This window comes from Penaeus monodon, chromosome 8 (genome assembly GCF_015228065.2).
Source record: "Penaeus monodon isolate SGIC_2016 chromosome 8, NSTDA_Pmon_1, whole genome shotgun sequence".
Taxonomy (NCBI): Eukaryota; Metazoa; Arthropoda; class Malacostraca; order Decapoda; family Penaeidae; genus Penaeus; species Penaeus monodon.
This window is the reverse complement of record NC_051393.1, coordinates 16,966,997-16,993,117: the sequence shown is the minus strand read 5'-3', so window position 1 is coordinate 16,993,117 and position 26,121 is coordinate 16,966,997. Positions and strand designations below refer to the sequence as shown.

Here is a 26,121-nt window from a genome sequence, read left to right as displayed (position 1 = left end):
TTTTTTTTTTTTCTTCCTTTTCCTTTTTTTTCTTCCTCCTTAAACAAATACTCTCCCCGAAAATTTCTACCCCCAAACCATTTCACACCCCCCACACCCACAAAACGCACACACACCCACAAACACAACACACCCCGCCCCCCCTCCCAAAACCCCTCTCCCCTTTTCCCCCCCCTCCACACGCACAAAACCCCACACACACCCAAACCCCCCCCCCCCCCCCAAAACTCTCTCTCTCTCTCCTCACACACACCAACCACACCTCTCTCTCTCTCTCTTCTCTCTCCTCTCGTATCCCCCCCCCCACCCCCCCCCCCAAAACCCCAAACAACACACCACACACAAAACCCACACCACCCCCAACCACCCCCCTTTCCCCCCCCCACACACCACACACAAAACCCCACCCCCCCCCCCCCCCCCCCCTCTCCCCACACACACCCATACACACACACACACACACACACACACACACACAACCCCCCCCCCCCCCCTCCCCCCTCCCCTCTCCCCCTCTCTCTCTCCTCTCCCAAAACCCCTCTCTCTCTCTCTCCTTTTTTCCCCCCTCTCCTCCCCCTCTCCCCCTCCCCCCCCACACCACCACCACACCCAAAAAGCACACACACCCACACAACGCACACACACACCACCATCCACGCCCCCCAAACACACAACCACACCCAAAACCCCCACACCCCACACACACCACCCCCCTCTCACACCCCACACCACACACCCCCCACCCCCTCCTCCTCCTCCCTCCTTTTTCTCTCTCCCCCCCCCCCCTTTTTTCTCTCTCTCCCCTCCTTTTTCTTCCCCCCTTTCTCCTCTCTCCCCTAACACCACCCCCCCCCACCACACCACCCCACCACGCCCCCCTCTCCCCCAAACCCACACACCCCCCCCCCCCCACTCCCCCCAAAAAAACACAACACACCACCCCACACCCCAAAAAACACCACACTCTCCCCCCCCCTCTCTCCTCCCCCCCCCTCCCCCCTCCACCCCAAAACCCTCCCCTTTCCTCTTCTCTTTTTCTCTCTCTCTCTCTTCCCCACACCACACCACAACACACACACCCCTCCCCCCCCACCCCCCTCCCCTCTTCTCTCCCCCCCCACACACCACACACACACCCCCCCCCCCCACACAAAAAACACACACACACACACCACACCCACCACACCCCCTCCTCCTTTCTCTTCCCCTCCCTCTCTCTCCCCCCCCCCCCCCCCCCCACCCCCCACCCTCTCTCTCTCTCCCTCTCTCTCTCAACACACCACCCACACACCCACCCCCCAACACACCACACACCTCTCTCCCCCCAATCTAAATTCCCCCCCCCCCCCTCTCCCCCTCACACACCACAAAACCAAACCACCCACCACACTCTCCCCCCCCCTCTCCCCAAACTCCCGCCCCTTCCCTTTTCCCCCCTCTCTCTCTCTCTTCTCCTCCCCTCTCTCTCCACACCCACCCACCACACACACACCCCCCCCCCCCCCCCCCCCCCCTCCACCCCTCCACACACACCCACCACCCCCCCTCCCCCCCCCCCAACCTCACCACACAACAACAACACACACACACCCCCCCGCCCCCCCAAACCCTCCTCCCCCCCCCACACAACCCCACACACCCCCCCCCCCCCCACCCCCCCTTCTCTCTCTCTCTCTCTTCTCCCCCCCCCCCCCAACATACACACCCCACCCACACACCATCTTCACCCGCCCCCCTCTCCCCCCCCCCCCTCTAAACACCAAAACACCCTCACACCCACCCCCCCCTAACTCCCTTTCCCCTCCCACCCCCCCCCCTTCTCCCCACCCCCCCTCTCCTCCCCCTCTCTCTCCCCCCCTCCCCCTACCAAAACACCACCAAAACCCACAACCCCCCCTCTCTCTCCATCCCCTTTCCCTCCCCCCCCACACACACACACACACCACCACCCCCCCCCCCCCCCCCCCCCCCCCCCCCCCCCCCCCCCCTCACCACACAACACACACACCCACCACACACACCCCCTCTCTCTCCCCTCTCCTCTCTCTCTCTCCCTCTCTCGCTCTTCTCTCTCTCTCTCTCAACACCACACACCCCACCACCCCTTCCCCCCCCCCTTCTCCACACCACCACACACTCACACCAACAAAACCCACAACACCCACAAAACACCACACCACACCCACACACACCACCCCCTCCCTTCCACCCACCACAACACCCACCCCCCCCCCCCCCCCCCCCCCCACACAAAACCACCCACCCACCAACACCCCCCCCCCTCCCCCCCTTTCCCGCCCCCCACACCCACCCCAACCCCACACACACACACCCCCCCCTCTCCCAACCCCCACCTCATCCTCCCTCCTCCCCCTTTCCTCCTCCTCCTCCCACACACACACACACCCACACCACACACAACCCCTCTCTCTTTTCTCTCCCCTCTCTCCCCTCTCCCCTCTTTCTCTCTCTCTCTCTCTCCCCAACACACCCCCCTTCCCCCCTCTCCCACACACCCAACATGCATCCACACACACCACCCCACACCACACCCCCACCACAAAACACACACACACCCCCCCACACACACACACACACACACCCCACACACACCACCAACCCCCAAACCCCACCACCACACACCGCACACCACCTCCCAACACGCACAGCACACCAAACACTCCACACACCACACCCCCAAAAACCCACACCCACACCAAAACACCACCACACCACACACCCACACCACTCTCACTCCCCTCCCACCCCCAACACACCCCCACCACACCACCACACACACCACCCCCCCTCTCTCTCTCTCTCTTCTCCCCTCTCTCCTCTTCTCTTCTCTCCCTCTCTCTCTCCCAAAAACCCCCAAAACCACACCCAACACCACACCCACAACACCCTCTCCCCCTTCCCTCCCCCCCCCTCTCTCCCCCCCCCCCCCAACACACAACACCCACACCACACACAAAAACCAACACACACACACACACACACACAAAACTCCCCCCCCCCCCCCCTCCCCCACACCACCCACAACCAACACACACCCCACCACCAAAACCCCAAACCCCACACACCAAAAACCACCACCCCCAAACACTCACTACTCCTCCTCTCCCCTTCCCCCCCCCCCCCCCCTCTCCTCTCTCTCGTTTTTCTCTCTCTCTTTCTCCTCTCTCTCTCTCTCCACCCTCCTCTCCACACCACACCACTCCACACACCACACACACACCCACACACACCCCCCCCTTTCCCCCCCCCCCACCGCCCCCCCCCCCCACACCCACAAAAACCCCCCCCCACTCCACCACCCCACACCCACCTCTCCCCCTCCCCCCCCTTTTTCACCCCCCCCTCCCCCCCCCCCCACACACACACACACACACACACCACCCCACCAAACCCACTCCCTCTCTCTCTCCCCATCTCTCTCTCTCTCTCTCTCTCTCTTCCTCCCCCACCCCCCTCTCTCTCTCTCCCCTCCTCTCACACACACCACCCCAACACCCACACACACCACAACACCCACACACCCCCCCTCCTCTCCTCCCCTCCCCCCCCCCCCCTCTCACCCCAAAAACCCACACCCACACCCCACCACACCAAAAACCACACCACCCCACCCCCCTCTCCTCTCTCTCCCACCCCCCCCCCACACACACACACACCACAACCAAAACCCACACCCCCCTCCCTTCTCTCTCCTTCTCTCCTCTCTCCTCTCTCTCTCTCTACCCCCCCCTCTCTCTCTCTCCCTCTCTCTCACACACACACACACACCAACACACACCCCACACACCACACCCCCCCCCCCAACCCCCCCCAAACCCCTCCCCCCTCCCACACACAAAACCACACCCACCCCCCCCAAACCCACCCCCACAACACCCCCCCCCCCCCACAACACACACACACAACCACCCACAAAACACACACACACACCTCTCCCCTCTCCCCCTCTCTCTCTACTCTCTCTTTTCTCTTTTCCCAAACACCACTCCTCTCCCCCCCCCTTCACACCCCAACACAACACCTACACACCACACAACCCCCACACCACACACACCTCACACACGACACCACAACGCACCCCACACTCCACACACCACGCACACCAAAACGCACCATCCACACCCCACGCACCCCCCATCCACCTCCCCTTCTCTCCTCCCCCCCTCCCCCTCCCTCTCACAACACACCCACACCACACCACAACTCTCTCTCTCTCTCCTTTTATTTTCTCTCTCTCTCTCCCAAATCCTCCCCCCCCTTCCCCCAAACACACACACACACACACACAACACCCACACCACAACACTCTCCCCCCCCCCCTCCCCCTCTCTCCCCCCCCCCCCCCCCTTCTCACACCCACCACACACACACCCACCCCTCTCTCTCTCTCTCTCTCCCCCTCTCGTCCTCTCTCTTCCTCTTTCCTTCTCCCTCTCCCCCCCACACACACACCCCACCCCCTCTTTTCCCCCTCTCTCTCCCCCTCTCCTCCCCCTTTTCTCTCTCTCTCTCTTCTCCTCCCCTCCCTCCCCCAAAAACCAAAAACCCCCCCCCCCACCGCCCCCCCCCACCCCCACACACACCCCACACAACACCCCCCCCCTCTCTCTCCCCCCCCACCCCCCCCACCCACCCCCCCCAACCAGGGGCCCCATGCCCCCAGCCTCCCCCACGCCTCCCCCACAACACCAACCCACAACAACACACACACACCCCCCTCATCCAAAACCCAAAAACCCCCTCCTCATTCCCCCTAACCTCATAACCCTACCCCCCCCCCCCCCACCAAAACTCTCTCTCTCCTCCTCTCTCTCCTTCCCCCTTTTCCTCCCCCCCTCCCATCACACCACCCCCCCACACCGCCATTTCCCCCAACCCAAACACACCACCCCCCCCCCCCAACACCCACACCCCAACACACACCACACCCCACAGCACAACCACACAAAACACCACCAACACCACCACCCAACCACCCCCCCACGCCCACACCACACCACACACACACCACACAAACACACACACCCAACACACAAACACAAAAACCCACCACGCCACCCACGCGCACCTCTCCCCTTAAACCCCACCAACCCCAAACCTCACACACCACCTCTCTCCCCCCCACGCCCTCACCTGGCCCCTCCCTCCCCCCCCCCAAAACCCCACCCCAAACTCTACCCCTCTCACACACACCCACACACACCCAACCACACCCCCCCCCCCCCCCCCCCCCCCCCCCCCCCTCCCCCCCCCCCACACCAACCCACACTAAACACACCACACCTCACACACCACACCCACCCCTCCCCCCCTCTCCCCCCCCCCCCCCCCTCCCCCACTCCCTCCCCCCCCTTTTTCCTCTCTCTTTTCTCCCCCTCGTCCCCCCCACACACACACCACTCTCTCCTCTCTCTCTCTCCCCCTCTCCTCCTCCTCTCTCTCTCTCTCTCCTCTCACCCCCCTCCCCCCCAAACACACACCCCCCCCCCCCCCCCCCCCCCCCCCATCCCCCTCTCTCTCTCTCTCTCTCTCCCCCGCCCACCCACACACACACCCCCCCTCCTCTCTCTCTTCTCTCCCCCCCCCTTTTTCTCTCTTTTCCTCTCTCTCTCTCTTCTCTCCCCCCCCCCCACCCCACACACACACACAAAACCCACACACCCCCCCCCCCCACCCCAACTCTTCTCTCCTCTCTCTCCTCTCCTCTCGTCCTCCTCCCTCCTCTCTCCTCTCCCCCCTTCCCCCCTCCCCCCCCACCACACACCCCACACACCCCCCTCTCTCTCTCTCCCCTCTCACACACACCCCACACACAACAACACACCTCCTCTCCTCTCCCTCTCCTCTCTCTCTCTCCCCTTTTCCCCTCTCCCCCCAACCCACCACCCACCCCACCCCCCTCTCTTCTCCCCTTTTCCCCCCCCCCCCCTCCCCCCCCCCCTTCTCTCTCTCCTCCCCCTCCTCCTCCTCCTCCCCCCTTTCATCCTCCCCTCCTCTCCTCCCCTCTCTCTTCTCCCCCCCTTTTTCCCCCTCTCTCCTCTCTCCCCCCCCCCCCCCTCCCTCCTCCCCTTTTCCTCTCTTCCCCTCCCTCCTCTCTCTCTCTCTCACCCCCTCCCCGTCCCCCCCCCCCCCCCCCCTCCCTCTCTCCCCTTTCTCTCTCCTTTCTCTCCCCCCTTTTTTTTTTTCCCTTTTTCTTTCTTTTTCTTTTCTTTATTTTTTCTTCTTCTCCCTCTCTCTCCTTTCTCTTTTTTTTGCTCTCCTTTTCCCTTCTTTCCTCCCTTCTCTCTCCCCCTCTCCTTTTCTCCTTCTCTCTTTCTCTTTTCTCTCTCTCTCTCTTCTTTTTCTCTCTCTCCTCTCCTCTCTCTCCTCCCCCTTCCTCTCCCCTTTTCTCTCTCTCTCTTTTTTTCTTTTCTCTCTCTCTCTCTCTCCTTTTCTTTCTCTCTCTCTCTCTCTCTCTCCCCTCTCTCTCCTCTCTCTCTCTCTCTCTCCTCTCTCTCTCTCTCACACAAAACACACACAAAACCACACACACCACACACACACCACACAACACACACACACACACACCCCCCTCTCTCTCACTCTCTCTCTCATCTCTTCTCTCCCCTCTCTCTCTCTCTCTCTCTCTCACATAATAACAATAATAATAATGATGGATGATGATAATGATACCATTTTTTTTAACGGTAGTTCATGTTTGAGCCGCCGTGTCACAGCATAAAATTTAAATTGTAGTTTTCATGTTTTTGATGCTCTTGGGTGAGTACGGGGTGGGGTCCCCAGTTCCTTTCCACGGAGAGTGCCGGTGTTACCTTTTAGGTAATCATTCTCTCTATTTTATCCGGGCTTGGGATCAGCACTGACTTGGACTGGCTTGGCCACCCGGCTAGGTAGCAATCGAGGTGAAGTTCCTTGCCGGCCGGGACTCGAACCCTCGAACTCAGATTGGGCCCTCGTGGGCAGTCTTGAGTCCGATGCTCTAAAACCCCTCATGATGATAGTAGTAATAATATATAGATATGATGATGATGATGATGATGATAACAACAACAATAATATAATGTAACAATGACAATAAGAATCAACGGTCTTTTATTCCCGCGTCTCTGCGGGGTTGCCAGTGAGGATCGCTTTCCTTCCACTCTTTTCTTTCTGGTTAGGTCTGGGCCACCAATAAACTACAAACCACAAAGCCTTGCATCCCTTTCCCCTTTGGGTTTTACACCGTACCACCAGAGCAGACACTGGGAAGCTGCCTTTCCCGTTTTTTCAATAGGTCACACCCGCCTCATCCATACCTCATGCATGCTCCCAACCCCCCCTCCCACGCTCTTCATACTCGGACATCCTCACGGAATCCCTACCTTTTCAATTGAAATTTAAGACATTTTGTTCTAATACAGAACTCCTTTAAACCCCTTCCACCATGATACTTTACCATTAGTGCTGTATGACCCTTGATGTCTAGCCCATTTATTTGTTTTAAAGCATTAATCATTAACGATCTTCCACTCTTCTCTGTTCATCGTCTTCTTTCTTCTCTCAGGTCTTCACTGATGCAATCTTCCCATTTCTTTGGTCTCCCCCTCTTTTCCTGTCCGACCTCCATCTTCCTTACTCTCTTTCCTATGTATTCCTCGTCTCCCCTGATTACGTGTCCCAGCCATCTTAGCCTTGTTTCTCTCAACCTCCCATCTCATTTCTTTAACTCCGACAAAAAGAGTTGCATATCTGGCCGTGGAGGCGGTCTCCATTCCAAATAAAAGCGCAAAACCACTACGTCAGACAAATACTGTGGGATAAGGGGGCTTCCCTTGTACGTAGAATATGATAGCACACATAGCCTTTCCTAATGCCCAGATAAACTGACTTACTTGTTGGGGTCATCATCCACATCAGGGTCGTAATTAAAGTGGTCATAATTCTCGACAGGCTTCCTGCATATGTAACACATATTTGCCCCGCAGGAGCAGGTCATTTTGTTACACCCGTCTGATTTGATAAAACCGTTTTTTGCAGCTGCTGCATTCTCTGCAATAAAGAAATTATAAACTGTTGCATATCTTCTTAAATTATGGAGATTACTCAGTTGGTCTGATGAAAATATTAGCAAATATCAATATCCTTTAAAATAAATAGTTTTCGGTACATACAGTTACATTTTCCAAGTTATTACAACCTGCTTAAATAAATGTACTTTTTTTTGTAAGTGTCCTGTCCTACAAGGGACGTTGGCGATCATGGATTTCCATGATTTTATAACATTATTATAAATTTCCAAGAGTATATTTTACACCGATTTACAAGGCAGTAACCATAACGGAAAAAATGCAACGGCTGATTCCGTGGTCATCTCACCTGATCATCGCTTCAGCCATCTCGTTTTCTAAGTGAGTTCGTGCCTCGTTTTGCTTTTTCTCCCTGATGTCTGCACACTCTTCTGGCAGGTGATTTGGCTTCTTGCATAACCTACAATAACGTTCACCGTCAGGAAGCACTACAATGCAGTGGATCTAGAATGGGTGACCTACTTCCAAGGCATGCAAATGTCTATGCATATACTCGTATATTTATGCATGTATATATTATCTAACGGATGGATGTAAGAATTAATGAATAAATAAATAAATGAATGGATAAATAAATAAATAAACAAATGGGTGGATATGCATATATGCAAATATAAAAAAATAAACTAATATGTATCTCAAACACACACACACACACATATAGATGTATATACATATAAATATATATATATATACATATATAAGTAAATAAGTATGTGTATAGTGTAACAAACAAACACACACATATACTCGCACGAACACGCATAAGAACATGCGCGCGCACACGCACACACATGTGTGTGTGTGCGCGCGTGCGCGTGCGTGTGTGTATGCGTGCGTGCGTGCGTGCGTGCGTGCGTGCGTGTGTGTGTGTGTGTGTGTGTGTGTGTGTGTGTGTGTGTGTGTGTGTGTCGTGTGTTGCGTGTGTGTGCGTGTGGTGTGTGCTGTGTGTGCGTGTGTGTGTGTGTGTGTGTGTGTTGTTGTGTGTGTTTAGTGGTGTTGTGTGTGTGTGTGTGTGTGTGGTGTGTGTGGGTGTGTGTGTGTGTGAGGGTGTGTGTGTTGTGTGTGTGTGTGTGTGGTGTGTGTGTGTGTGTGTGTGTGTGTTGTGTGTGGTGGTGTTGTGTTGTGTTGTGGGTGTTGGTGTGTGGTGGGGTGCTTTTTGTGTGTGTGTGTGTGTGTGTGTGTGTGTGTATAGTGTGTGTGTGTATAGTGTGTGATGTGTGTGTGTGTGTGTGTGTGTGTGTGTGTGTGTGTTGTGTGTGTGTGTGTGTGTGTGTGTGTGTGTGTGTGTGTGTGTGTGTGTGCGTGCGCGTGTTCGTGAGTGCGTGCATGCGTGCGTGCGTGCGTGCGTGCATGCATGCGTGCGTGCGTGCATGCGTGCGTGCGTGCATGCGTGCGTGCGTGCGTGCGTGTGTGTGTGTGCGTGCGCCATACTGTTAAATGGATCTGCAAAAGGAAAACTAGAAAGGTATCTACCAAACAATATATAAGTATACAGTGCAGAAATTCAAAAAACATATTTAAATAAACAACAAGAATGCAAGAAAATAAAAAAAAATATCGAACACGATTTACAATGTAAAGCACATTACCTGACAAGAGTCCTTTTTTACATTTCATGCACGTGAAGACGGTGTTTCCAGTATCGAGAACAGCCATGAAGTCGCAGTAAGGACACGCCTCAAGGCCATCGATCTTCGCTGTCAGCACCTCCTCTAGTTGTCTCTTCTCCAGCAGCCTTGCGTAAACGGCCTTCGGTGTCACCATCCACAAAGTCTCTTCCAAAATCTCTGAGCCACAGTCTGCGTTCAGGCACCGGAACCTCACTCGACCTTGCCCTATCTCCTCTCCAACGTACCTGGACGTACATGAAAACTTGAGACTTTTTTACGTACCTGGACGTACATGAAAGCTTGACTTTTTTACAAGTATATTTGTCTAGAGGTATTCAATTATTTCCGAGCTTGGCGTTTGTCGTCTAATTCATCAAATGGGATTTACGTATTAACAACCTTCTAAACAATTTCATCACAAAAACTATGCACATACAGAAATAAAACTAAAGAGGAGTATAGCTATCCCTCTCAGTTCTTATTAATAATCTTAATTAATATTAATTCTACTTAAGGCACAGGAGCAGCCGATTTACATTTCTGTTTTTCGTATGATCCCACGAACAATGCTGCTTGAAACGGAGGCTTATTTTTGTTTCAGCAGAATAGATACTGTAGGTCTTGGTGAATTACATCACACAAATTCTATTATATATCTTGAGCCATATTTTCTATTGTCAGACAGGAAAGCACTTTTATTTACCTGGAACTCAGTTGTAGTTTCCGACATTTCTTCCTTGACTGTGGCCTGTGGCTATAGCATAGAGTACTAGCGTGAAATTTCTATGTATCTAAGTTTACTGTTTCTTGTCACCTCTTTTTTCCCTCTGAAGTAGTAATCCTATTTCATATAATATACCTGTGTAGCTCATAGTTATTCACACTGGCGGCCATGTGTGGCTGCTCTAACTTGACAATACCGTGCTTTCTTGATTATTGGCTCTACTCAACTGAAGCATACTCAAAGAGTACTTCTTATGATGGTCATCATTTTCTTTGCCACATTTCCGATCATATATCCGGTTTGACAATTGCCAGTATTTATTAACCTTTTTATTTCTGTGATCATCTGGATTCGTCTCCGTTTCTTATCATACTGTCGCCAAACCTGTTCACAAGGCATTTATTAGTGTTCAACCAATTTTCAAGTATAATTCTACATAAATAAGTTTTCAGTGTCCCTCTGGTGGATTTAGCAGGAGAGCTTTTTTGGACTACCTTTCTTGGTAATTTAGCATCATCTACAAACATTCATATAGCTATTTAGTCTTATGTTTTTTCCCCAGACCACCGATGAAAATACTAAACATAATTGGTGCCAAGACTGATCCTTGTTACTGTTTTTTTTTCATGTAATGTTCCAGTCAGTTACCGTGCTCGTGTATTTCATCATTTGATGGCTTCCTTTTGACTCCTGAGTGGACCAATTTCCATATTAACATACGGTGTGACGCCTTATCAAAAGACTTTGTAATGTCTAACTATACACAATTCACCCGGTTCTTTCGTAAGATATCAAAAACTGTCATTAAAACAGATTCGCTAAATACGAGCTCTCTCCCTTTAATCCAAACTGCTTCTTTGATATGTTGCATCAAAATATATCAATACAATGTTTCTTGTATATATATATATATATATATATATATATATATATATATATATATATATATATTATAGCAGCTTATATCTCACACTGGTTAACAAAATAGTTTGTAATTCAGAGGGATGCTTGTCACCGACCTTACGTAATGGTTTAGTATTTATTTGTTTACATGCTCTCGGTAATTTGCTTTGCAGATCTTTTAATAAATCTTTCATGTTGTTATTTAGGAGTATGCCATTCTCGATTTTTTTTTCAAGTGCCCTGTCCTACAAGGACATTGGCGATCATGCATTTCCATGATTTTCTTGGCAATGTAGAGCGGTAGTTTGCCATTGCCTTCCGCCCGGTGTTTTTATCTAGTCACCATCTCTATTTACCCGGTTCTAGGACCGGCACTGACTTGGACTTAGGTAGGCAATCGAGGTGAAGTTCCTTGCCAAAGGGAACAACGTGCCAGCCGGTGACTCGAACCCTCGAACTCAGATTGCCGTCGTGACAGTCTTGAGTCTAACGCTCTAACCACTCGGCCACCGCGACCCACATTCTCGATGTACTAAATTATAATTGTAAACTCAATTTCTATTTCGAGTGAAAATGACCACTTAAGATCTCTACTTTAAATCTGAGACTCCAAGGCGAAGGAAAAAGGGACGCTTGTCCCTTGTTGTATTTGCTAAAAAAGAAATCGATCCTTTGTCTTTGCAAATCTAGAGAAGAGAGCGAAAACAGACGAACAAACACTTGTTGAAGCAAGTACGTCATCAGCAAGCGCGACGCCACCCACGCTTCCCACAAAACAAACAGCCGCACAATTCTGCCATGCTTTGTTGCCAAGTGATGTGAGAGAGATATATGTGACAGTGATGCTATGGTGGTGATATCTGTTGCAAGACTAAATGCAATCATTGATTTGGTAAAATGTGAGAAAGGACACAGTGTTACGCCAACAGTGAAAAAAGTTATTTTGATTGTTCCGTTAGCATACAGTGTGATGAATGTCAAGATCTACTTCATCATTCTGAACCAAGACAAACAATCGTAATTTTAGTGAGGGAAACACCATATTTGTACACCAGGCCTTATCAGAAGGATATGGGAAGGCAGGCTTATCTCGCCTTTCCTCCAGTCTGGGTTGCCACAAGATGTCCTCTACAACCTTCGTAAGACACGCCAATTATCTCTACAAAGAGATGGACAGCTTCTACAAAGACCAACAGTGCATAATGAGGCAGTGTGTCAAGAATGTATATTCAAAAGAAGGAAAAGAAAAAGATGATGAAGGAGATTTGCATGTTGATGTGAGCTTCGATGGGACATGGTTGACGCGTGGACGCAAATCCCACATCGGAGTGAGTTTCGTCATGGACATCTCCACAAATTTCGTGCTGGACTTTGAAGTTCTGTGCAATTACTGTAGAGCTTGCACAAATCAGAAAAAGAAAAAAGACCCTAAGAACTATGAAGATTGGCAGAAGGCAAAGCATGCAGATCAGTGTGAGGTCAACTTTACTGGCCTCTCTGGCGCCATGGAGGCAGAGGCAGCAGTCCGAATGTGGGGGAGGAGCACAAATGAAGGATTGATTGATTATTTAAAATTATCTGCCGCATCAACAGCTAAGGTCATTAGCGGCGAATACCTTGTTAACTAGAGATATTAAAATGTTTAAAACTTTAAAAATCTATCAATAAAATAAATAAATAAATCTATCTTACAAATAACAATAAATAGATTAAAAATCAAAGCATAAATATTATGCTCTAAGTGCATAAAATTATTGCATAAACATTATGCATAATCAAATTTTATTGAAATATTAGTGTCCCTAAGGAATTAATAAGACCCTCTATGTCACAATCTTCCCCCCCAATACATTTTCAGTTATATTGGGGGAGACAAGTACATACGTCTTTGGTCTGAGAATGTTGCACATCTTTCCACTACATGTGCGATCGTTAATGGCTCTTGGCATCCTTCACAAAGTGCTTCATTTTTAGCCATCATTAGCCCATGAGTCAGTCTTGTGTGCCCGATTCTTAGTCCTGTTAATACAACTTCCACTTTTCGATTGGGAGTGATGCTAGTCGCCCAACTGCCAAGGTCATCTCTAATGTCTCGCAGTTTGTTTCTGGAGGTACGCCTCCATTTATCACGAAGACAACTTCTGATGCTGGGTTTCAGGTCGGTGTATGGGAGAGGAAAACGAGCATCACAAGGCTGAGCGGCAGCTGCCTTGGCCTTCTGATCAGCTCGCTCATTCCCACTGATACCAACATGCGCTGGCACCTAAATAGTTATCTTTTTACGTGTTGACATCAATGCAAGCCATCTTAAACCCTCCCTCACTACTGGTGTGATGATTTTCAAACACTTGATTGCCTGCAAGGCACTACGAGAGTCACAATATATTAAACAGAATAGTTTTTAAGATCTCTCGTCTCCTTAACTGCTGAAAGGATAGCATGTAACTCTGCAGTGAAGATCGAGGCTGCTAGAGAAAGACTGCCAGATGCAGTCTTCCTTCTGCTCACTGCTGCAAAACCCACGCCATTTTCAGATTTCGAACCATCTGTATAAATTGCATCTGATCCCCGGTACTTAGAAATGTGCTGATGACATTTCTCTCAGACTTCTGCTTCGGATCTCTCCCCTTTCCCAAATTTCCCAACTAAACCCAGCTCGACTTGATTAGTCCAAGGCGGAAATTGGGGAATTCCAACAGCCAGAACCCTTTAGAGAGATTTAAATTAAGATCTTCCAAAAGATTCCTCATTCTCCTATCATAGGATTGGATATCCTCAAGGGGGTTGAAAACAAATCTGGATGTAGAGATCCTGGAATCCTTTGTAGTCTCGTGTAGTAATTCGGTTCATGTATTCTCGGTGTAATGAAGGGGTGGTTCTCCACCTCAGTATCCCAGGGACTCCACAGGTGAAGAAGACCTGAAAGCCCTAGTACAGATTCTGAGAGCTTCATTATGAACCGAGTCTAACATCCGTAGAACAGTGGGAGTTGCAGATGAATAAGCTTCACATCCATAGTCAAACTTACTACAAATAAGCGCTCGGTAAAGCCGCAGAAGCATTGTGCGGTCTGCACCCCAAAATAGATGTGAAAGAACCCGCAAAATACTAAGTGCTTTTGTAGTCTTTACTTTTAACTGTTTTATGTGAGGCACCCATGTAAGCCTTGAGTCAAAAATTAGACCCAAGTACTTCACCTCTTGGACAAATTGCAGTGGGTTTTTCTCCTAAATAGAGGGAAAATGGAATTTTTTTCGTTTGTGGAAATGCATAGCCATGGGCTTGCTTGGGAAAATTTGAACCCATATTTGTCCCCCTGTACAACCTGACTTATTGCAGCCTGCATGTGTCCTTGCACATCCTGTAAGCTTCCTCCTGAGCAGTAAAAGTGTAAAGTCATCCACATACGATTACATGAGACAGAACTTGGAACAACCTTTACAATGTCATTTATAACAATGGCAAACAGGGTCACACTTAAGACACTCCCTTTTGAACCCCTTCCAGGTGATCTTCCAGGTTTGAGAAACTGTTTCCCACCCGAAAATTTAAATTTCCTGTTAGCAAGGAAGTTATGTATGAGGTAGTTTAAAGCTCCTCTTAAAACCCAAAGTCATACAACTTCTTGAGTATGCCATGCTTCCAAGTAGTATCATAAGCCTTTTCAAGGTCAAAGAAGACATGTGACGTTGCTGTGGCGAAGGGAATTCTGTATAGCAGTTTTTCCCTCCTTACAAGTGCATCTGTTGCTCGATCTTAATCTTCTAAACCCATATTGATATGGAGTCAGCACGTTTTCCTTTCTAGCACCATGTCAACCTGAAGTTTACCATTTTCTCCATCAGCTTGCAGATGCAGCTGGTGAGGGAAATTGGTCTGTAATTTCCTGGTGTGGAAGCATCCTTGCCAGGTTTAGGGACATTTCCAAATTCAAACTGGGACATTCTCCAATATAGACCTGTCAATTGTCTCACCTGATTCACAGATGAATTTCACTTGGCAGGTTATGGAAGACTTACATGGGAAGCGACCATTTTCCAATACTTTTGGAGGAGGTGAATGGTATCCAGCCAAAGGAGTGTAGAGATGGGGACTTGAACATGCGGACTGGAATCTTTTAGATCAACTGCAGTACTGCATGGATCCCGTGAATAATTTCCAGTGTGTTCAAGATGCTGTTAATCACTTCACTCACAATTCACCTTGCAGCAGAAGCATCCATTCCCAAAAGTAGCCGGCATTTTCCGTCGACCTCCGGTACCATGGTGGTCTGATGAATGCCAACAAGCTGTCAGAGCAAGAAAAGCTGCATTAAGGCAGTTGAAACAACGCCCCAGTGATGTAACCTTGATCCATTACAAAAAGACCCGAGCCAAGGCCAGGCGAGTGCTAACGGAGGCCAGACGGACGTCATGGAGACAGTATGTCTCCTTGATTAACTCTGGGACCCCCTTAGCATGGGTATGGGACAAGGTGCGTAAGATCGCTGGAAAGAGCACATCACTGTCACCACCTGCTTTGAACATTGATGGCATAATCATCACAGATAAAAAGATGTTGCTAATGAGCTAGCTAAATCCATGGCAGAGATCTCCTCTGGAGCATCTTACCTGCCCGATTCTCCACTCTTCGGGCGGAACAGGAACGATACCCAGTGTCGTTCTTCAGTAGGACTGCAGCAGAACTTCCATACAACTTGCCATTTTTGCGCAAGGAGATGGACTCTGCTTTGCAGCTCTGCCGTAAGACTGCCCCAGGAAGTGACGATATTCCATACCAAATGATATCTCACCAGAGAGCTCCCAGAAGTTCTTGTTGGACCTATTCAATAGGATATATAGGGAGGGTACAGTGCCATCCACATGGAAAGAGTAGCATTATATGACAATAATTGCCATGTTAAATTTTGATGAGGCTACTTAAAAAACTTGTCAGGAGAACCGAAAATCTTTAATTGCAGTCATAAGATCCAACGTTTAGTTTAAGATGTAGTTTATCGGGAGCTCAGGTTTCCTGATACACATGCTGGCCCCCCGGGCCAGGTAAATCAGACTGGCCTTTCCGGACGACACGTCTACTGTAGAAAAATCAGGCGGATGAGGGAGGTCAGCCAGCTGCCGCTCCTCCAAGAGGAAGGCCTGCTACACATGGTGTAGGGGAAATGGGTATCGTCGCGCTACGTCTATGTACGATGGGAACAAAACTATGTGGCCCTGACGGTTAATGGCACTTTTGCGAGGATTTCTCTCCAGAACAAAGACTACTATTAGCCCAAAGGCAAAAAATACGGGGAATACCTGGTTACCAGGTTTCCAAAGAAGGCTGCCGCTGAGGAAGCACTGCATCTGAGGCAATACGAAGTATCAAGCAAGAGCTTGCTAAATAAAAAAAATAAAAAAGGTTAATGTAAATAAAAAGTGATCATGTTGACAGGACAATGTGCTTTCTAGCTAGTGATATTGAAATACTAATGAGGTCTCTGATATTATTACAAATAATACCATCAACGGGTCATCTGAAAACGGTGACGACTGTGACAGTGGAAATAACGCCGACGAAGATGCGCAGGAAACGGACGAACTGTGAGATATCACTCAGAAAATTATATCAGGTACAGATTATACATATATCAATATGAGGAATTAGCGCAGAATCAGTGTAATTAAACAAGATACAACATAGATATGTAATACTGTACAAGAAATATGCTGACTACAGGGCTTCATCAAACACAAATTTGACCAATCAGCTATTCATAGGGTGTGATAGGGGACAAGAAAACAATTACTTTTCTTTTATGGAATGTACGTGGTGACAATTGTAGAAGTAATTACTTGCTTTACTATATTCATAGTAATAATGTTGACGGTATCTGTTTACAAGAGCCTTCACATCAGCCACTAAGTAAAAACCGCCCCTAGAATTGGAGGGTACCACTCCTATACGAACACAGGAATGACAGGCCTATTGACTTATGTCAAAGACACCATAGCGCATAAGCTGGTGCAGAAGTCTGATGATAATAATGTGAAATATCAGCATTTACATATTTCGAACAGCCTCTGGGTTTTTCCCCTCTGTACATGTATATGCAAGGTGTAGAAAGTTTCAAACTGATTCATCGCCCAACTTTCAGAATCACGGCACATATGCATGGGAGCTTTTAATGCTAGACATTATACATTTGGAAATAGTTAATGCAATGAAAATGGCGAATGATAGACATTATACATTTGGAAATAGTTATTGCAATGAAAATGGCAAAGATTTTCCGACATTTTGTAAACAATAGATCTATGACCGTATATAATACAGACAGAGAAACTCACATGGAGGGGGGATGGGCAGGCTAAATTATGTTATAGGAAGGGATCTTGTGCATGGAAATGCCAGAGGCATCCTTGCAACAGAGCTAATCAGTGACCACTTTGCAATAGTAACGAGATATGCTGTTGATAATATTCAGTCTGTAAAAACAAATAGGCTTAAACTTTCTATTACTCCTTACCATGAGCACCACTTTAAATCACGTATTTATGACTGGTATAATGATTACACAATAACGAGTGCAAATAATTTCACCATGGACATGACAAAAGTGGTCACTAATTACTACATCTGAGTCTGTCCCAAAAAACCTTCAAGAGCAACAACTCACAACGCTCCAAACAACCTAAGTGGGTTGGTGACCCTACACTATACAGGGAACAAAAGCAAGTTCAGGAGCTTTTTTTATATCTACAATACCCGAGACGACCTTATTCAGTTTCTTAAGGCTAACAAAATCTATCGGAATTAAAAACTCATTTCAGAAAAAGAACACTTTGAACAGATCCTTTGAAGCTTTAACAATAACACCTTATTGTCTGTGGTCTGGGGGAAAAAAAAAAACTCGACTCAAGCAAACCAACTAACACCCCGCAGTTCCATATTCCTCTTGCACAAGCAGATATGCTCCTTAATAGGGCTGCAGCGTCCAAATTGAGCTCACTTCCCACAAATAATTAGAATCACATTAGTCATGTAAAATTGCACTAATCAAAAAAAAAAAGGGGCCGCCCCAGGTGAGGATGGAATTCCCTATAGTGTCCTCTTGCTTTATAGCTCAGGTACCTAATAACCCCCTTTACACCTATACAGGTTAAGTTTGTCACAAGGTACTCAGCCGGGCCCCTGACGCGGTCTAATCATTCCTATACCGAATTCAAGAACTGATAAATACCACCCCAATTTCACTAATCTCATGTGCATACAAAGTTCTAGAAAGGATAATTGTAAACACTCAATTACAGGTTACAAGGTAAATTATCTAACAGACTGTAGGGATTTCTATCAGGAAGTAGCACACAACATTGCTTTGCAGAGTACTTTTTAAGCTCTAATCCAGGGAAACACTTTTTTTCTTGACCTAGAACAAATAGTAAGTTTGGCATCCGGGAAAGTTATTGGGCTGGATTAGAATGTATCTTTTGAACTGATCTGCAAGTGTCTTGTTCATGGGAGTGAGAAGTTTTTACTTCACAATCTTTTGAACTTTTGGATCTTCTCAGCCCTATGCTGTTCAATGTCCTCATGCACAAGCTGGGGCGGATAATCTACTTGGGGATGGTGAATCCATTATATGCTATGCTGATTACATATGTGTCAGAACATCAACACAAGAAGGGTGCAATATAAATGGTCTCTAATTTGAATTATACTAGAATACACTATATTATCTGGTAGGTCCAGAGGAAAACTAAGTATCTGTTTCTCAGCTTAATTGAGGGGAAAAGACATGTAGATTAAAAATGGATCTTGACGTGGTAGACGTGGCGGAGGCGGCGTCAGCTCCCACACGTTAAGGGGATGGTGTTTCGCGGTTCAAGGAAAGGACTTGGACTGACTCCTTCGGGTATTTCTGGTCGCTTCCACCCTAGGGCGTGAGACACAGCTGTTTTTTTCTCGGCTACCCTCTCCAAGCGTTTGTTGTTATGAGGTGAGTCATGACCCAGGCGGTCATCAGCTGCCCCACCCGGTCTTCTTGATTAATGGATGTCAACCGGCTCAGGGAGATTCCACTATTAAAGATGTCACACCCCGACTTCAGGAAACTTATTGAATGAACACTGTCGACTTTATCCCAAAATCGTTTGCTCACAGCTGGAGAGATAGAAGACACTAACCACACTTTAGCAAAAAGTTCAAGAACTGCTGCGTGCGATGTGCTCTAGTAACACATTGCTTCAGACACACCGACGCGTCTGATCCTGGGATAGACTGCGCCCACTGCATTTAGGTAAGATGAAAGATCATCTTTGGAAAAGGAAGTGGGTTTGATTCTAATAATTCAAACGAGTCCGTAGATGGTAATTCTCCATCTGCCTCGAAAATGTTGAAGTGAAAATACTCTTCAACATTCCAAAACGACTTCTGATCTCCCGGCAAATGATTATAAGATTCTAGTCCTTCAGCCACTCTCGGAATTCGTGGTTGAGTCGCATTCTGGCCGCCACGAGCCAGTGTAGCAAAATGTTTTGGACTCCCGTCAAACCCCTGAATGGATACGGGTCTTCCACACCCGCAAAGAATTGGTCAACAGAGACTTTTGGGAGCCCAAGAATTTTGACGCTACATTGTACATTGGGAACCATGCCGGGACCCATGCTTCTGCAGCAGTAACAAGGGTGAGGTCAGAGGAGGGGGGTGGAGTTTGGGGAGAGAATGGTTTCTATTTGTGTTGCGAGAGAAGGAGGGGAGACTAATTCAGAAGTAGATGGTGAAGGAGAAGATGAGCGAGAAGTAAGAGAAGAGTCAGAGTCCTTTGGGGAGAACCTAGCGAAGTCTGCAGAGCCCTTACGACAATTGACTTTTTCGCACGAGTATTTTCCGATGGAGGAGAGCTCATCAGAAATGTAGAAAAGAGAAATGAATTTAACAGCACTTACTCAGTTTTGAAATATCGTGACTGTGTTATCAGATGAAAAGGAAAAAAAACTCTCAGTAACTCCTCATATATGCGCAAAACAAAGACCTTCCCTATTCCCTATGGACCTAAACACTTGTACATTTATGAAATGATTGGGGTCGTAGTACACAATGGGGGACCAGAAAAAAAGGAAATATCCCTTGTGTACTTACTAGTCCCCGTTGGCTGCTGACGACGATTTCGACGGAGGCAGGAACGTGAGTTCTACCACCCTGAACACCAACTAGATGGTCTCTAATTTGAATTATACTAGAATACCACTATTTATCTGGCAGGTCCAGAGGAAAACTAAGTATCTGTTTCTCAGCTTTATTGGGGGAACAGACACGTAGATTAAAGTGGATCTTGACGTGGTAGACGTGGCGGAGGCGGCGTCAGCTCCTACGGGCTAAGGGAGAAGGTGTTCGCGTTCAAGGAATGGCTCGGACTGACTCCTTTGGGTATTTCTGGGTTCGCTCCACCCTAGGGCGTGGGAACACAGCTGTTACCCTCGGTTACCCCCTCCAAGCATTTGTTGTTATCGCCGAAGGTGAGGTCATGACCCAGGCAGTCATCAGCTGCCCCACCCGGTCTTCTTGATTAATGGATGTCACACCGGCTCAGGTAGATTCCACTATTAATAGATGTCACATGCAAATAATTCTCGACAAACTAACAACAAGGGCTCATAAGTGGGATCTCCGCTGAGAAAACAAGGGCTCTCACCATGTATCGTACCATGTATTCACATAGGTAACCAGGACCTTGACATGTCATAAGTATAAATATCTCGGGTAAAACATAAATCATGTAGACTTAATCCTTTCTCTAAAGAAGAGACTGGGAGGATTAAAACCATTGATGTTCTTGTCGGAAGAGAACATGGCATCATGTTAAGCTCGCTAGACTGTTTTACTTGGCCTTTATAAGCCACTGCACTTGTTGCAGTGTAAAGAATCAGAAATAAATACCTTGGAGGTAGTGCATAATAAAGCTATGAGGATTATCCTCTGACCTCCAAGAACAGCAAGTATAGTGAACATATGATTAGAACTAAACCTACCATCCTTTTCGGATAGAGTAATATTTATTTCCCACATATCTGGGGTCAAAGCTCTGAGGGAACCCTTATATCTTTCAGATTTCCAAAAACAACTGGCAACATAAAATCACGCAAGTAGAAGTGACTAATAACACACATGCACGCCTTCTGATACACACAAATCTCCATGAACACTACAAAACACAATGTCCAGTTCGTAAAATACCAAAAGGTCGATCCATTCTGCCATGGAAAAAATCAATACTGTTCGTACACCTTGCATGTCTATACCCCCCCCCCCCAAAAAAAAAAAAAAAAAAAAAAAAAAAAAAAAAAAAAAAAAAAAAAACATACTGCGTGTTAAAAAAAATTGCAATTCGCAACGGTAAAGGAACACAGAATCAATGGGCAATGATGTATATGAGTGTTACGTTGACGTATCCATACAGTCTGGATACCAAGTTGGTTGTGCTTGTGCTGTATACAAAATAGCTTACTAAATCAAATTAATATGAGCATGCAAAATTGGGCCAGCACTACACAAATTTCGCAACAGAATTCTTAATATCTCAGGCTCTGGAGTAGTTTTCTGTAACTCAAAGTGCTTTTCCAACACAATTCTTTCAGAGCAGGTGGCGTTGAGGAAATTGTGAGTTGCATTAAGCATAACGTAACTTATGCAATAGAAAGCAATTTCAATATTCAATTTGTATGGATACCATCTCATGTTGGCATACGCAAGCACGACCACTTAAGACAAACTGGCGAAGGTAGCCTGCAGCAAAGATACTGTGAACATAGATCTTCGGATGCCACTTGCTAGGGCTGCACATGTATTGAAAAGTTCTCATGAGGAAGAACTAATAGATCTGACGAACACTCAAATGCCTGAAAGATGTACCATAAGGCACTACGATCAGTACAGATTTAGCAAGTCTTCCTATGGGTGGCATCAAAGGCAAACCAGACAATGTGATGTGGTTATTGCCAGAGTACATTTAGGTTACAGAATGCACTGGCAACTGTACGGTGCAAGAAATGCATATGAATTTAGATGTAGACTATGTAACAAAGAAAACAAGTGAACGTTTGAGCACTATATCTCGGAATGTCACGTGATACAGCCTTTCAGACTACCTAACATGAGGTATAAAGAATTATGTGAATATTTAATTTCATATGATACATTGGAAGATATACTTGTACTATATCCTATATTTACTATGTAAAACTGCCATAAACAAATAACAGTGTTATGTAAACACTGGCAAAAGCATATCAAAGTAATATTTTTTGTATGATATATGATTTATATTTATATTGCCATCATCATCATCAACGGGTTAACGCCGACGAGGGCGCATGACCGCATCCACCCATCACTTCCAGCCACGAGGATCCCTCAAGGCGCGTCTCCAGGCAGGCACACGGCCCATCTCTAATTTCTCGCGACAGGTCTCGTCGAGCTGCCCCAAGCCATGATCTCCTGGGTCGTTCCACAGGTCTCCTCCACCCAGGGTTGTCTCACAGGGAGACAAGCTAGGTGCCCATATAACCTGAGTTGATCCCGGATTATGCAAGTAACAAGTCCCATGCCAGTCTCACGGTGTAACCGCCAGTGAACACGTGGGTCCTGCCAACTGTACCCATGATCCGGCAAAGGGACTTGTTACAAAAGGTATCAAGACGAGACTCCAAGACACTGGATAGCGTCCAGGTTTCGCTTCCACAGAGCAAAACTGGTAGTATCAAGGCCTTGAAGACACACAGCTTGGTCCTTCTGCATAGGTACCGACATCTCCAAACACTCTTGTTGATCGAGTTCATAGCTCCTGTTGCTAGACCAATCCGTCTACTGACTTCTTGATCTGACAGCCCAGAGATATGGACTACGTTACCAAGGTATGTAAAACTCTCTGTAACTTCAACATCCTCGCCATAAACATGGATCAACTGAACGGGTTCACCTAACAGGTCCCTAAAGTCCTGAATCTTGGTCTTGGTCCAGGAGAACCTCTAGGCCTAGGGACTTCGCCTCATTGCTAAATGCATCAAGAGCGCCACCAGTGATTCCAAGGACTCAGATAGGATAGCAACATCGTCGGCAAAGTCAAGGTCTGAGACCTTGATATTGCTAGTGTTGCTCCACACTGACTTTGGCTAGTAGCTCTGCCCATTATCCAGTCCATACAGGTGTTGAAAAGTGTTGGTGCAAGGACACAGCCTTGCCTCACCCCTGAATTAACAGAGAAGAAGTCGACAGACCCCCACCACACTTTACAGCACTTTCAGTACCAGTATAGAGGCTTGCTATTAGGCCAATAATCTGTGTCAGAATTCCCCTGAGTCTCAGGATCTCCCATAGCGATTCATGATGCACCGAGTCAAACTCCTTTTTCAGGTCGATGTGGGTTGTAAGCAACCACGACCAAATCACGGCTTTTCCACAATCACTCAAAGCGCTGTATAGGGTCTATCGTGGCTTGCCAGGAGTAATCCAGACGCTCCTGTCTCTGATGCCTTGTAGGGGGTTTGCGGACCGTTTCAAAAGGGATGTGGAGGAAAAACTTTGCCTGGTATGCTGATCATGTAATCCCACGATAGTTGCTACAATCCCAACGATCCCCTTTTCCCCCTTCCAGAGGGGTGCCCACGCCCCTCAGCAGGTCAGGGGAAGGGTAAAGATGCCAGATGGCTCGGACTGAAACACCATGGGTTCTCCCCCACCCTTTACAGTTCAGCAGGGATACCATATGCCTGCAGCTTTCCAATCTTCAACTTGGAAATCGCCAGCCTATTTGCAATATTTCATTGGGGCCAGATATCCATGCCTTCAATGAAAGCTTTTTTCTTTATATAGCACATTGTTTTTATAGTTTTGAATGACATTTACTTGCCTTTTCCCCTCCGTCGTGCATCTAAACCATGGTTTTTTTCCCCGGGGGTTTCAGATTTCCAAAAGGGGGTCGACCCCTTGGGAAAAGGGGGCGTAATTTCTCTACTTACTTTTTCTTTTCGAGAGATGGTCACATAAGGGGGAAATTTGATTAAATGCCTAATTATACTCATTAAAAAAAACAAAACATACTTATAATTTCCATGGAAATCTGGAGGGAATTTTATTTTTCAGATGCAAGGGAGGCGTGGAGGGAAAGGACAAAATTCTAAAAGGGGCGTGGGATTTAAAGGTTGAGGGGCCACAAATTTTAGTGTCCACTTTGGCTTTTTTCTGGTGTATCAGGTGCTTGGGGCGTTGATCCACAGAGCATAGTTGGCTTTGAAAAACCTGATCTTGATTTTCGCACCTTGTAGTCCCCGAGTAAACGAATTATATTTCTACAAATGGTTATATGGTCTCCTCTAAAAATTGGATGATAAAATAAACCCAGCCATATCACCCGAACCCCAAATTTTGAAGCTTAAACTGTTTCCGATCTTTGAAAACAAGTATCAATATTTCCGAATCAGCTCCTAGCGGCCGTTTCGGTTTCATCTACTCCCGAGCAAGGGTAGTTTATTTGTGACTGTACACTGCAATGAAGTAGTTTGACCGTCAGTTTGCACTATCCGCCGGGAAGATTAAGAAGGGAGGTTGGAGGACAGAGGGAAGGGGAGAGAAAGAGAGAAGAAAGGGAGATAGGGAAGGGGAAAAGGGGGGAAACGTAGTAAAGGGGGCCGGGGGACGGAAGGAAGGGGATAAAGGAGCGAAGGAGGTGGGTAGTTTAAAGGGGAAGAGGGAAGCGAGAAAGGGCAGAATGTAGGGCTTAGAGTGGAAGGGAGGAGTAAATTTAAGGAAGATTTGGGAGAGAGATGGAGAGGAAGAGGGAGTAGGATCACAAGGGAGGGAGAAGTAACTGGCACCATACATCTAATCTTATCTTATTAATAATTGTCATTACTACTATTATCATATTATTATTATTTTATCATTAACATTATAATCATTACTATGATTTTGATTATCAGCATTATCATTATCACCATTGTCATCATTACTATCATTGTTATTATCATTATTATATTTATCATCATTTTATTATTATTATTATTATTATTATTATTATTATTATTATTATTATTATTATTATTATTGTTGTTGTTGTTGTTGTTGTTGTCGGTTATTATTATCATTATTATCATTATCTATATTATTATTATTATTATTATTATTATTATTATTATTATTCTTATAACATTATTATTATCATCATCCTGGTTTATAACTGATATTATTACCTGTTGATTACTCTTAATATTACTTCAGGATAAATATAATAATAGTAATAATAATAACACCCAAAATGACTACAATTCAAAACATGACTGTGTTCATTTGTCTAAACATAATGTCTAAACCAAAATATAAATTCTATAGTTTTTAGGAGAGGGATTGAAAATATTCAAAATTATTTTGATTAATCAATGGCGTCTCTGAAATAGTGTGCATTAAGCGTTACAAAATGTACTTTCAAATATTTTAGACGTGAAACATCATGCAACATTTGTCATTTGCGAGTCGTTTGTCAAAGAACAAGGATTGACGTTTCGCTCGCTCAATTACCTTTAGTTGCACTATGGGTCTTCATATAATTTCTACTTCATTTATAGTGATTCCATTCCGTTTCCACTTACCCAACTTTTTTCCAATATAAAATCTGAGTCCTAATGTTACATTTTTCATAGAGGGATTCACATTGCAACAGCTTTATTTTTCTTAGTTTCTGCAGGTCCTTGGCACTGTTGCGCATGATTTAACGTTTCCAATTTTCTTCGTACACATCATGGGCGGCCGGGTTTTTAGT

At 46.8% G+C, this 26,121-nt stretch overlaps 1 protein-coding gene across 1 annotated transcript in view; it reads right to left on the bottom strand.

Annotated features, from left to right (window-relative positions):
- Window positions 1-7,904: 7,904 nt before the first annotated feature.
- Window positions 7,905-26,121, bottom strand: part of LOC119576217 (E3 ubiquitin-protein ligase RNF216-like) — a gene marked incomplete at its 3' end in the record, with an annotated part of 47,431 nt that continues 29,214 nt past the window's right edge. Inside the window, 2 exon segments of the mRNA XM_037923804.1 lie at window positions 7,905-8,052; window positions 8,380-8,490. Of these exon segments, the coding sequence (XP_037779732.1) occupies window positions 8,004-8,052; window positions 8,380-8,490 (160 nt within the window).